The sequence below is a fragment of the Amia ocellicauda genome, chromosome 19 (genome assembly GCF_036373705.1).
Source record: "Amia ocellicauda isolate fAmiCal2 chromosome 19, fAmiCal2.hap1, whole genome shotgun sequence".
NCBI lineage: Eukaryota > Metazoa > Chordata > Actinopteri > Amiiformes > Amiidae > Amia > Amia ocellicauda.
The window spans coordinates 18,852,841-18,867,267 of record NC_089868.1 but is presented as its reverse complement, the minus strand read 5'-3'; the positions used below and the strand labels follow the sequence as shown (position 1 = coordinate 18,867,267).

Sequence of the window (14,427 nt, the reverse complement as noted above, 5' to 3'; positions counted from 1 at the left end):
ACTTATTTATCCATAATACCATTTTAGAATTTGTTGAGCAGTAATTTGGACTACAGAAAAGTGTTAGATTCCAGTAAATTCAAACACAAGCAGATAAAAACAATAGCCGTCCATCAAGGCCATATAAAACCATGGAATGACAGTCCAATATTTACACACACAATCTTAATTTGGTTCAAAGAACTAAAATCTGTTTCTAATTTTCTCTAGATTAGTGTTCAACAAACTAAGAAATATTATAAATGAGCAATACATTTAATCAGCAATCTGTTTAAATAAATCAGCCAAACATAATTTTCAACTGAAGGGAGTGATAATATCATGAGGGACAGAAGTTGCTCCACGTTCTTTGCAAATAATGACAACTTTTAATTTAAAAAACAATTATCATTCACACAACATAGCAATGACAAAAATCATCCATCTTAAACTACTGAAGTAACAGATAGCAAATACTTTTTGGCGATTCTGTATCTTTACAGCATAGGTCTCGGTATAATGCATCAGAAACATTACATTATTCTATTTGTTTGTCTTCTGTATTTTATATATATATATATATATATATATATATATATATATATATATATATATATATATATATATATATATTAAATAATAGTATCCTTAGTATCACTTAATTTGTATTTACGAACATTTAGGATATTTCTTATTTCCTGAACATTTTTATCCTATTACATTACAGTGCATCAGGAGAAGGTGGTGTGTGTCTGAACTTGAGCTAATCTCTCCACAGGTAACTTCAAACACGCTTGATACTAACTCTGGAAAGCCGAAGTCAAAATGAACTCATAGTTCATCCAGTGCAGCAGTGCATCATGGGATCTCTGGAAAATAGTGGGAATGAACTAATCCTGCTCTACTCTTGAATAAATATGTCTTTACGGTCTCTCAATGGGTGGCGAGTTGTAGCATCCTTCAGGGATTGTTTTCTGGATGAGCTCCAAGTTTGCAATATCCAACAGGATGGTGTCAATGTCTTGGTTGAGGCCGTTGATTCTCTCCCGCTGTCTGGCTTCCATTTGCTCCAGTTGCTGCAGTCGGGGTTTAAGCTGACCGTTGACTTTTGATGAGGCATCGGCTAGCGATTCCTCCAGCTTTGTCAGCTTGGTCTCATCAATCCTGCCCGGCTGGTCTGAGAGGGGAAGGAGAAATTATGTAAAGGTCACGAACAGCCCTACAGAAACTCACAGACCTCTTTAGGGAGTGTCTCAGAAACTGAAAACATATTTAAATTGGACAGAGAACATAAACTTCATGTTATGTGGCATCTGTTAACTTTTTCGGAGATAGATTTGCCAGGTAATAAACTGAACCACAAGGTGCTTCTTCTGTGCTACACAACTTTGACCTCTTTCACCGTATAGAGTATCTTCAGGTATTCTGGACTGTACATACCAAAGGCATTCAGGAGGTTCTTGATCGTGAGCAGTGTGTCTCCCACAGCGTCCTTCGCTCTTACAGCTTTGTCATAGGCTGCAGATGCCTCTTTTGTAACCTAAAAAATAAAGAAAAAAAAATATATATATGTTTTCGTTCCTGTTGTTCCTTTTCCTCCCGTAATCGAATCAAAACAGAACAAGAATGACTGAATCGTAACACCAGAGGGCACTAAGCTCATTTTGGTTGACCAGAGGGTTGACTTTGTTTCTGAACCGGAGCATCCCGTACCTGTTTTGCCTTCTGGTTATCCTGGTTAGCTTTAGTTCTCTCTGTGTTCAGATCCCTTGTGACGGCTAACGACTGGGTCTTCAAATCATTCAGGTCATTTCTGAAGTTGGTGGCGTCCCTCAATAAGCCGGTCGAGGCTCTGAGAGTGTCTCGAGCTCCCTGAGAAAGAAAACGATCGTTCATTCAATTCAAAATAGAGCAACTAAAGAGCAGTTAATGAAGCATTTTTTAATGTTTACTCAGATATAATGCAAATGTATTTTCACAATATTGCTGAAAAAATGTGTTTAATTGCGAGTTCCTGAGGTGATGCATTCATCATCATACCTCCATGCGATCCACAACGTCTCCCAGTTCACCGACTTTCAGCATCACTTTGTTTATGGCATCGTCAGTGGCGTCCAGGATCGACTCCGTCTGGGTGTTGGCCTGAACCGCGTCTCCAATGATGTTGCTGATGAAAGGGATTCTGTTCATGGCTATGTCGGCTTCGGCCTTGTTGGTGTTAATCTGGCCATCAAACCCTTCGGAAGAAACAAAAGTTTACAGTCAGCAGTTTGCCGAAGATGTGCATTGATCTGAGAACTGGTCAAACTCAAGAAAGACATTGTTGCTTGTTGAGATATTATCATAAACCTACTGTTGTATATGTACACAGATTCCATGTTAGCTTTAATAGCCAAGCAGTGTCGTTTATTATCATTTTTTATGACAACAGATGACGGTGCTGTTCCCCTCCCAACCTTCAAGTATCTCTAACTCTGATTAGGGCCGCCCCTACCTTTCAGCTTGCCCAGCACATCCTCCACTCCATTAACATTCATCTGGATGCCTGTCAGAGAGGCAGCTGCTTTAGCCTTGGCAGCGTTCGCTCTTGCTAGCAGCTTATCAGGGATCTGCAAGAACAAAATGCCAAGTCATGAATAGTGTTTCAGCATGATAAGCTCCCATTCCAAAAATATATCTCTATTAGTTTAAATACATGTGAACAAGACAAGCACCAGCACAATTTACAATCACTGTCGTCGAATTGTTGGAAACTAAGTCCAATAGAGGGCACAAAATCTAATATCAAGAGCACAATTTATCCACCCTTTCCGAGTCTGTATGGTGACATGTAGAGACAGATACGCAGAGCTGTCTTCCTGTAGTGGTGTGGTGGTTCCTACCTGTTGTGCAGCTCTTCCCTTCAGCAGGAGATCCTCCGCCTGAGATCGGGCGTCTTTGACACCGTCCTGGAAGTTCTGGTAGCCAGAGAGACTGCGCTCGGCGGTGCGGCGAAGACCGTCTGCATCGCTCATCAGCTGTTCAATCTGCCCCTGACATCCGACAAGAACAAGAGCATATGAGACGCATACAATCTGCACGATCTGTACATAAGTCCAAAAGATCACACCAACACTATTGCAGATTTGATTTAGGAGTATTAACTTGAATAAGGCTGGCCTACAGAAGATTATATAACAATGCTCCCAACATAAATATGGCCCAACGTTGGCAATACTATGTGCTTTATAAAGCGGTTGTCCGTGAGAATGAAAACTGAGTGAATGAAGTGGCATACCTTGTCTGCGTCAGGAATACGCAATCCCAAAGCGGAGATCTGTCTCAAAGCGTCTGCTGCCGTCTTGCTTTCCTCTCCGGCAGCGTAACTCACACTGGCCGCCTGATTGTCCATCTCTTTGACTTTATCCACATCTTTGTTATACCTGTGTTGAGCAAAACGTAACAACATCAGATCTTTTGTGCTGCCGATTCAGTCTCCATTAGACACAATATCTAACGTACAATTCTCGTTTTACATTAGATGTAGGAGATTCGGGTCTCCAGAATCCAGAAAGAAGGAGGTTTAACTGGCATGCACTTGGAGAATCTGTGTCTCTCGTTATTGAACCCGCTTACCTTGTTCTCAGGTCTCCAATAACACCTGTAACCGTATTCTCTCCATTGATCACAGATCGCATCAGCGTCAGGGCTTTGTCTGCATCGGACAGACTGCCTTTGGCTAATTGTTCAATGGTCGCCGCATCCTCCCGGTGCCTGTGAAGTACAACACTTGTAAGCTGTGCACTTTCTTCCATTTTTCAGATATAGATAGCGTGGAAGATGGCTACTCACTTATCTGCCAATGTGGTGGCTTTGATGGCCAGGCCTGACAGACTGTTTGTGCCCGGCTGAATGTCCGCTGATGGGATTTCCTGCAAAGCGAACCAGAAAGATTGGGTTTTTCTGTGCAGATTTTAACAGAGAAGCAAACCTATAAACAGTGTAAATAAGAGAAAATAAAGAATTTCAGAATGCTTACTATTTTTCTCATTTCAGTTTTGGTTTTCTCAAGTATCCTCCTGGCCTCACTGATCAGCTGCTTTATGTCGGACACCTGACCCTGGTACTGCCGGGCCTGCGTGTTCATGTTGTCCGTGGTCTGAGAGACGGCCTGCAGGGTTCTGGACTGACTGGACTGCCTGCTCTTTACGTTAGCTAAACGAGTCTGCAGGTCTGTCCCCAAACCTAAGAAAGAAAATAGGTGGGGGGGGGGGTACTTAATATTTCTGTACAATTAGTCAGGAGGCCTAAGCAGTCCCACACAGGTGTGTTGAAATGTGAAACTAAATCTCATTGAGGCGCACTACATTGTAAGAGGCCAGCAGAGGGAGCCATGTTTCCATCGTGTTTTTGTAACAACCGGCGTTTAAAAACATCATCATCATCATCTGTGAATCATAAATTAAAATTGTACTTAAATGGGCCCTTTTTGTCTAATAACTTCACACAAACACTGCTTTACTGAGCTTTCTGTATCCTCAGAATTATTCTTCATACATAGTGTTCAAAAGTTAAATATGATACTATGATACAAATATTATCCTTCAAAAATCCACCAAATAAAAGCAACTTGCCTGTTAATTGTGCAGTGTCTTTCTCCATTTCTGCAACAGCTCTCTCTGCTGTTCTGAGAGCCCTTTCCATTTCTGCATTATTTACTGGCATGTTGCCACTTTCGATTTTTTTAAACAGCATTTCCACGTCCCTCAGTTTATTTGAGTATCTCTCGATCTGGAGAAGAAACAAAATACAGAATTCAGCATTAACTCCTGCTTGTACAGTGCCCTGCAAAAGTACTCACACCCTTCCTATGGTCTCCCATTTTGTGAAATTGCAAAATAATCCATACATGTTTTTTAACTTAATATTTTTTTCATAACTTGACTTTTTAAGGGTAAGGTGAATTACAGTAAATGTCATATGTCAGTTGCATACGTTTTCAGACCCCTCAACTCATTATTTGGTGGAAGCACCTTTGGCAGCAATTACAGCTACAAGTCTTGGTTTTTACTTTGGTTTTACAACTCACTGTATTTCACTTTTTCTTGGGCTGTAAAAAGAGAAAATAAAGCTCATGTCCTTGTCTTTGAAAACATGAATTAGATCAAAGACTATAAGGTCTGCACACCTGCCTTAAATCAAAGCCTGTACTGTTTAGTGGTACACAACAGATTGACAGAAATATGGCATTTTCTAGGCTTTCAAGTGTCATGTTTTTTTAGCACTGATATCGCAAGACTTTTCAGAAAGGATGGAAAGTTAACTGAAGATCCACTAAACGATCAGCTGCCGCAGCACACTGGCTATTACAGCTTCACAGACATTACCACACTGGCCAGGCTTGAGCCAGAATTGTTGTGTCTAGACTAGAGAGATTCCAGTCTGGCATCAAATGTCAAACAACCAGCACACCAAAATAAAGGCAATAGGTTTATCACTGCACCAACAGAAAATAATTAAGATTAATTAAGATAATTAAGATAAGTTTAGAGATATCTGCTATGATGTTTTTATGCAGATATCTTCACTTGCACAGATTATAATGATAATATCTTCACTTGCCAAACAAAATGTTTTCTGAAACATTTACATATTGAATAAAACAGGATGTAAAGAATCAGATATATTACACTCTTTGTTAATTCATATTACAGGTATAGACAGTCTTCAAAATTCACAATAAGCTTCCCTGTAAGGAGACTGCAGTTCTGCTGGATGCCAATGCCCTACCTGGTATTTCACTTGGTCGTAGCAGGCTGGGCATGTAGTCCGCTCACATTTGAGTCCCTCAAAGCCCTCTCTGCATTGACACTGACCAGCAGTGTTGCATGTGTTGGACCGAGACCCCAGGGGGCTGCAGTTGCAAGCTGTAGTGCATAGAAGAGCGCAGAAGAGTTTTGAAAAACAAATACCTACATGTTTACAAAGTGATGGTTTACCCGTATGTTGTGTTTAAACTTCTGTTGCCGACAGACAGGTTCCTAGTTACTAAGAAAATGTGTTTCTATCACCCTTGAGTTAACGCTTGAGAAATAAAGATATAATTTCTTATAAATCAAGTCTTTTCGAGGTGAAGGCTTAAGTAAGTGATTAGTAATTCTGTGGATTGCTCAGGGAGGAGACAGAAACCATGGGGAGACGCCCTTACGTGTGCAGATCTGAGCCGGGTCGATCAGAAAAGCTCTCCTGAAGAAGCCCTCCATGCACTGCTCACAGTAGAAGCCGGTTGTGTTGTACAGGCACTTGAGGCACTCTCCGGTCAGCCGGTCGCAGTTGCCCACAGAATTGATGTCGATCTTTCCGTTGCACTGGCAGCGCTGGCACGGTCGGACAGGCCCGTTCTTACCCAGGGGGTCGCCGTAGAAGCCATCTTCACACATGTCACAGAGCGCACCTGCCAGGGAACACGTGTTCAGAGTCCTGCAGCCCCGGCGTCTTTTGATTCCGTTTGTTTTTGTGATGTATGTTTACTTTCTAGGCTTGGCGTTCGAGTTACCTGTGATTCCCGGAGAGCACCGGCTGCACTTCACATTCAGTGTGCCAGGAGGTAATGAACAGCTGACGCCTCGGGCACATGGGCAGGGAAGGCAGGTACTGGGGTTCAGAGGGTTGTTGTAGTAACCAACGGGGCACGGCTCATCTCCTCGGTTCTCGTCACCAGAGTAGCAGTCTCCTGTAACAAGATAAATGTGTCACCAAGGTAGTCACATGCCTGACAGGTGATGTAATGAGTTCAATCTAATGCTCTAAAACCCTGCATGAATACTTCTGTGAAACGCTGCTGGCTTTGTCCGTCGTGCGTGCAGGGATGTTGCTCACCTGTCTCAGGGTCACAGCTGCCTCCTCTGCAGTCGCAGGGCACACACGCACTGAAGGGGCCACTGCTGGGGGAATTCCTCTTGTACCCCGGGGCACATGTCTCACAGAACTGCCCCTCGTACCCTGGGGGGCAGTTACACTTCTCTACCCACAAGACTGGGACCCCAGGCCCGCCGCGGAGAGCTGACATCAGCTTCACATCATCCAGGTAACCCCGGCCTGAAACCAGAGCCACACAGTCAAATAATTCAGACATCTAAGGCTGGAGAAGAACAGACCAGATACTCAAATTCACTCCAGCACTTACTGTTTTCCCCATAAGTCCCCCTGATCTTTATGGCGGTTAGGTTCTGAAGAAGTGTCTGGAACTGGAGAGCGGAGAGCCGTGGCTGCCATTTGCTGTCTGCTTGTTCATCAAGTCTGTAGTGTTGATGAAAAAGAACTTGAATTAGTACAGAGCATCAACTCAAAACATATTTAGAAATCTACATACGTCCAATTGGTCGGTGTCCTAAGTAGAATGAGGTTTGGCTTTCAGGTCGTACAGTTGGCCATCTCTTACCTGAAGGTGTACAGGTTCTTCTGACCACAAGGCAGGATCTTCCCCAGATCAGCCAGCGGTGCCGACACCCGCAGTCCTCCGCCCTCCAGCACCAAGTCCAATGGTGATGGCTGGTGGCGTCCTCTGTCCACTCTTAAAGCGAAGGAGAAGTTCTGGCTGTAGCTCAGAACCTGGTTCCCCAAGAACTTGTCTGTTCAACACAGGAAAGCAGGCGACGCATTAATATTAAACTTGCTGTTCACTATTAACATGTTAAAGTTCTAGGTGCTGTGTGTCTCTCCCCCTCAACTGTCCTCTGTGGCTTTACTCACCTGGAGCATACAGGTACACTGGGATGGCATCCCTGGAAACCACTTCAATGTCTCTGTGTTTATGGGACCAGCCGAAGTGTACTTTTGAACCCTGCTGATAGGCTGCCCGCCATCCGTCAGAACCTGGAGACAGCAGGACAAAGGTCACTCACAAATCACCCTTCAACACCGGGTAACACATGTGTGTGTGGGGGGGATTATGACTTACTATTTTCAAAAGTGGATGTGATGGCGTGAGCTGTGAACCCTTCTGCTGACGTACATTGTGTGGAGTGTCCATAACAGAAGCACGCCATGCATTCAGAGCGGTTATCAGTTAGCTGGCCATTGACACGCGACTTACATCTGCAGAAAGAAAAGGCAAAAAGCTTCAGTATATATTGGATCCATCTTAAAACTTTACATTGGCCCTACTTCTGGTTATAACACAGTTAAAACACATTTTCATGTCTTCCTTATGTCACTAATGCTATCATTTCATATGATAAGGTTTAGAATGCATATGAAATTAATAATAACACAAAAATCCACATTAAGTATTATCTACGCTTTGATGAAAAAGGTCCAAACATCTAAAGATTCAAAGGAGAAATAATTAAAGGCTTGTGATCTGTCAGTTAAACGAAACCAAAGACCTGAAATTCACTGAGATGAAAGTGAATGAAATGAAAAGTGACAGATTACATACTAAGGAGTGATCATTCGTACTGAGTGCTATGTGTGTTATGGACCAGTCTCACCTCTGGGCACAGCCAGCGTGCGTGACCAGGGCCCCGGACTGGCAGCGCTCACACTTGTCCCCCTCTACCCCGGGCCGGCAGCTGCAGCGGCCGTAGCTGTCGCACTCTGAGCTCACCGATCCTGAATTGAGCAACACAGAATATGTTGTTGTTATTGAGACATGGACTTCTTAATTTACAATGTATACATCGGATACAAGTAAGTTCTAAAAATCTGCTTTTGTTCTGACCAAGCTCATTGCTTTTCACTTTCTTGCTGGTTGTTGAGCTTAACATTAATCCAATGCTTCCTTTGAATAGTTAATACATTTGATTGTTTTGTTTAGATGCCAATAGAGAATCTAGTTTGTAAACTTGTTCACGACACACAACACATAGAGAACCAATCTACTCTGGATTGACCAGCACGTCTCCTGCCTGCATCACAGTGCAGACAGTCCTACGACCAGGTGCTGTCCCAGTCACCGTATATTTGTCTAGGGTGAGATCAGCTGATGACTCAACAGATCTGTTAGGTATATATTGTGCGATATAGGTGTTGGGATACAGGTTAAAATTAGCAAAGATAAACTGTTCTGCGTTAGATGAAACTGTGTTTGTGGTTTGTGATGAAGCACTGAAAGCATTTCAAACAGGATTTTGACGGCATGAGGTACAGGTCAACCTGCCACATCAACACAGCCCAGCCACCTCCCTACCCAGGGGCAGCTAGTAATTAAACACAATATTGACTTTGGTCTCTATCCACAAGGAGACATATTTGCCATTGTTTTTTTGGTCTATAAACATAGTTGCCTATGTTCTATCCTGTCTATAAGCAGCAAAGAGATTCATAATAACATGGAGAATTTCCAGAATGCAAGCACTCAGTCACAATGCATTACCTCCTCAACATGTTAAATGCCAATTAAAGTCTTGCAAACAGGTTATTTTCATTCTTTATATGTACAGAACGTTTTCGCTGCAATGAGGGCAATTAAAGACATTAGTGAAAGCCCTTGTGCATCATATCCTATAGCTCATGTCTACTCTTGATTTCCTCAGTGAAAAATGTGTTTATGGAGCTCAGCAGAGGAACTTTCATTAGGATTCTTGGGTAAAACTAAAGGAGATCAGATTAAAAAGGGATCATAACTTGCCTACAAAAGATAAGCACGTTTTGTTCAACTTACCCAAGGGATTGCAGCTACAGGCGTGACATCTGTCCCCAGCCCTCTGCTGGAAGTAGCCTGATTTACACCTCTCACAATTGCGGCCATCGGTGTTATCGATGCAGTTCAAACAGCGCTGCCCCTCCGAGTCCCTGGCACACTGAACAGCCTTGCCATTGCAATTACAATCAGCTGCAAAACAAAAATGCCCTCAGTTAGAATGGAAAGCTTTGAAACCATTACTTCAATTTCCCAGTTTCCTGGCAAAAGTTTTTCTCTGACACCCTTGAGTTCTCCATCTATGCTTTCACACTGTGTAAACACTATCCCTAATTTTGTGCCTCAAACTGCCAAGACTAATAAACATATTAAATAAAAACTTGTATTCATAACACAATTGCAAATGACACTATGGCAGGTTTCAATTAAGTAAAAACAAGAAGCCTGCAGCACTCAAAAAGCGACTTTCAAGTGTTTGTAGCACACAACTGGAATGTGGATCAAACATCTGATTCAATCCAGGCCTGAGCCTTTCCTATACACGAATAATGGTTCTTTACACTATGCCCCGACTTTCCTCAGCTAAGAAAGAACGTGTACTTCTATGTAAAATGATTTCAGTAATAGCCCAATTACTGATCTTGTGAAATATTTCGTATTTTTTAATTTGAGACCTTCTCTGTAAATGTATGTTTATTAAAAGTACAATTAAAAGTTGATATGGGTCAATCAACGTGCTTAAAGTCAAGTTTCATTAAATCTACAAAATAGCCTCTTGCATAAAGTACTTATTATTACGGGGAGGGGAATAAACGATTCAAAGTCACAGCTAGCACACTGAAAACAGAATAGTTGGTATTGAAAGATTTGCTCTTACAATGCACTTCCATAGTTAACTCTCAAAAGTGCATGTCAAAACACAAAACTGGTCCCTTTGCTCTTTTTGATAAAACTCAAATTCCGGTGAATAAAGGTAACGTCTGCCTTGACTGTGTTGACACACAAGACATTCCCTCTTGACTGTAGGGCACCACAGCTGACTCACAGCCCTGTTTGAGAGACCACACGCAGGCCTGCACTTGTCTGGCCACTTGGGCAGTGACATTTCCAAATCCCCTCTGAGGAGATCTGCACCCCAACTCAAGGGCTTTAATATTTGTGTGTAAGACATCCTAGGCATTGTCAAGCAATGTAAGCCTCTGGTTTAGCTTAAATACATTGTTCAGAGTCAAAAACATACTGTCAGCTCAAGCAGCTAGTTCCTTAAGTGCAAAATCCCACATAAAGACACAGTAACAACACCCTCGTAATAACTCGATGGTGGTGCCAGTTTAAGAAAGCAAGACTGGTCTCACCCGAAGATACTTGAACCATTTAATAGTTTGATTTGATCTAAATAGGAGGAGACAAGATGCTACCTGAAAACGTCCACATATTTAAGTAGAGCATGTCAATCAACATTTAGGGGTAAAAAAAATGCCCTCTGTATTGTGCAATGCTTTGCAAGATTGTTTTATCTTAAAAAAAAAAAACAGGACCGCAGACTCAGTGATCCAAGCCAATGAAAGCCCAGTATAAGCTGAAGCATGTGTCCGAATCCAGACCCCGACCAAGGGCCATGGGTTCAGGAGAGCTGAAGGTGGGAGGAGATATCCGAGAGAGAGAGCTTTTGTCATGAAGGTAAATGGGCAAAAAGTTGCTTTTCCAACGTTCAGAACTTCAAAGGGATCTGCCTTTTATCCGAGACCTCGTGTCCTAACAAGAGCAGTGCCTTCCCATTGTGCTCTGTCCCACAATCCCAATAAGAGCGTTTCCTGGGTGGTACGATGACCTGAGGCTCAATCTGGGGTTTAACTTATGTATCTTGTTGGTGTTTTTGGACCAAACCCAATGAGCAATTACCTTCTAACATCTTTCATAAAGAGATCGTGCCACCCTCCCTTGTCTGATTAGTCTCTACTGGCATGATCGCTTGTGTATAGAATTATTTCATTTGTTGGGCCTGCTAACACGTGAGTCTTTCCCTCGAGCACCCCTTACACAACAACTGCAGCTTGAACTATTGTCAAAGCTTGTGTGGAGCAACGTAGCATGGAATATAAGAATATATTTGGGTTCTTAAAGATCTCTATCTGACAGATTTGAAATTTCCCATGGGAGACATTAAGGAAAATAGTCATTTGATTAAACTAAGACAATCAAGCAATCAAAAAATATGTTGAACAACTTTTTGTCTTCGTCTTTAGACATATTCCCTGACGAACTCGTCGAAGTATAACCTGAATGACTATTATCTTTCAAAGCCTAAATGTGTTTGATTCCAAAAACAAAGTGAATATATTGTGGAGCTAAACCTTTTCAGAGGATTGGCAAAGTAAGTAACATCTGACACATGCAATAAAACTGTTAACTAGACATGAAGTACCTAATTTGATTAAAATGATAGTGATTGATTTCATATGAAAGGCTTTCAATTTCATATTAAGAAAATCATAATTACAAGATAACTGTGTAATTAGTGTTGCAAAATAAATAAACTATGGGAGCCGGCCAAGAAGTTGACCAAACTGGCACGGCTCTAGAAGAGAGTTGATTGGTGTGTCTGTGGTTCAGCCTACATAGCAGGATTGTGCCAGAAGAACACAAATTGCCTTGGATCACGGCACTCGGCACGCTGAGCTGTAGTGAAGCAGCTTGTTACAACAGATTTATGCATTTCAAGTCCATAATTGATTTTGGCACAGTGCTGCAACATATATAAAACAAAATAAAGCTGGAATGTATCATTAATATTTGCCTTCATCTCGCACAGCATGGTTACTGAGCTAGATAGAAACACTTACAAAATCTGTCCTTATAAATGTGTTAATTATTATTATTATTATTATTATATATACTGTGTTTTCTTGGGGGGCATAATTTCATCAGGTCGATATGAAGATAGTGATCATAAAATAACCAAATCTTTGCTCTGGTTTGTCTATCTACATTTTGCATTCACAAGACATTAATGTGATTATGTTAAATCACTGATATAATTCAGTTAACAGAGAGAGAAAAATATAACTATTTCAAAAGTTTGCCGAGAGAACAGGTCAATTTGGAGAATAATGATAATAACAACCAATAAATAGACATGACATCAAGATTCAGTTCAATGTTTTTGTTTTTCTGGTTGAACTTACATATTGTGATAATTAGTGATGATAATTGTATTAGCATTATTATTATTATTATTATTATTATTATTATTATTTCATTTTATAGTATGACACTTGATTGGAATTAATAATAATATTTAGTTGTATGTGGTCTTCCTTTAATCTAAAAATGAACAAGCCCAGCCATTCAATTTGTCAAGAACATCAAAGTAAAAAAATTATTATGACAATTTGGACAAATACAGAACTTATAGTTAGCTAAATCAGAACCATAAACATATACAAGTCAGCTTGGAACCATGGACAATCTTGACAGCATTCATTAAAACCCATCAATCCCAGGTAGACAATCACTGCCTCCCTCTATCAGTGTGTATTTAAATCAGTGTTGTTTTTTCCAAACTCGTTGTTAGCATTGTCCCAAAGAGATACAATTATTTCCATTTGAATGTCTATTTTTTATAAACATATTAAGGTTATTTTCTCATGAAACCATCCATATTGGGGAAATTAATAAGAATCACACACTTACGATCATATCGGAAGGTGCCAAACACCGCTGGCAGGGTGAGAAAGAGAAGCCCAGACCAAATCATCCACCCTGTCCTCATGTTGTAGTCCCTGAATTAAAGTTCTTGAAACTTGCAGCAGGAGTGGAAAAAAAAGATTAATAAAAAAGCAAAACTATCCTTTAATTCAAAGTGCTTTCTCCCCAGGTCCAGATATGTGACTTGTCTCCCTCGTCCTGGTTCACTGCTCTACTGTAGCATCCTCAGCTGGAGATTTATATGAACTCCCTCATGACTAATGTTGACACATGTTACAGGTAACCCTGTGTACTTTAACCTGAAGTTTATTTTTTGGTGATTAAGAAACCCAGCCCTCTGAGCTATTGTACAATAAAGTGAGCTACGTAAATAATGAAATTACAGACCTCCAGCTACAATATAAGAGTTGTAAGGGCAGTGCTCCTTGCATGTGTTACAGCCTGCACAGAGCTTGGTTTTCTGGCAGGGATCGCACGGACTATTCAAGTTTGTACCGCCTGTGGAAAGGGTGGGGAATACCAAGCCTGCATTAAATACCTTGTGAGAGATAAAGAAGAAAGTTCTCTTCGTTTTATAGCCCTGCTGAATTCCAGAAAGGATTTCTGACATCCTTTCTTTTCTTCTATATTTTGGTCATGTCGTTGGCCTCTGGATCAGGGCCAAGTTCCTAGTCCCATTTGAAACAAAGTGACTGTGTCTTTTTTTTTGTTTTTTTCACTTATGAACCAGACAGTTCATATTTTAAACTTTAAATGATTCTGCTAGATTTCAATCTGCTATTTAGCTCTGAGTGAGAGGCCATGTTCTTGCTCTTTAGGGTTCCTTGGGACAGCCCTGCTCCTGGAAGTGTTAATGCCACAGTCTGGGTCCAGGGCCCCAAGCCAGAGCCCACCAGAGTACTAATCTGTCAGCCATATTTTTGGTATTTCATTTCATGGCACAGAAGGCTTAAACAATTTTTATAGCCAACACACTCAAGGCCTTCCTAATGTTTCTAGATCAAATCATTGTTTGCCCATCCCTTCCTGTTTCAGTATCAATGAATGCGTCAATGAATGCTCTACCACTAGCCAGAGGAAAGGGGTAGCCTCTTCACATATTTTCACACTAAGAAAGT

The 14,427-nt window shown here is 41.3% G+C and overlaps 1 protein-coding gene across 1 annotated transcript; it reads right to left on the bottom strand.

Moving 5' to 3' along the window:
- Nucleotides 1-345: 345 nt before the first annotated feature.
- lamc2 (laminin, gamma 2) lies at nucleotides 346-13,739 on the bottom strand. The gene is made up of 22 exons (XM_066691972.1): nucleotides 13,295-13,739; nucleotides 9,623-9,793; nucleotides 8,451-8,571; nucleotides 7,919-8,055; nucleotides 7,711-7,833; nucleotides 7,400-7,589; nucleotides 7,145-7,257; nucleotides 6,838-7,056; nucleotides 6,515-6,691; nucleotides 6,167-6,412; nucleotides 5,749-5,885; nucleotides 4,593-4,749; nucleotides 3,998-4,203; nucleotides 3,811-3,890; nucleotides 3,595-3,732; nucleotides 3,257-3,401; nucleotides 2,862-3,011; nucleotides 2,474-2,588; nucleotides 2,020-2,216; nucleotides 1,693-1,851; nucleotides 1,420-1,519; nucleotides 346-1,156 (listed from the first exon to the last, which is right to left on the bottom strand). Exons 1-22 carry the CDS (start codon nucleotides 13,371-13,373, stop codon nucleotides 903-905), a joined length of 3,414 nt encoding a protein of 1,137 aa, XP_066548069.1. The 5' UTR covers nucleotides 13,374-13,739; the 3' UTR covers nucleotides 346-902.
- Between the last annotated feature and the right edge of the window lie 688 nt (nucleotides 13,740-14,427).

Excerpts from the sequence above, each read along its gene's own strand:
- lamc2 (XM_066691972.1), bottom strand. The coding sequence starts at position 13,373 with ATGAGGACAGGGTGGATGATTTGGTCTGGGCTTCTCTTTCTCACCCTG. Across the intron at positions 8,056-8,450 it reads CACGCTGGCTGTGCCCAGAG|ATGTAAGTCGCGTGTCAATG; the intron begins GTGAGACTGGTC and ends TTCTTTCTGCAG. Across the intron at positions 3,733-3,810 it reads GCCACCACATTGGCAGATAA|GCACCGGGAGGATGCGGCGA; the intron begins GTGAGTAGCCAT and ends TGTACTTCACAG.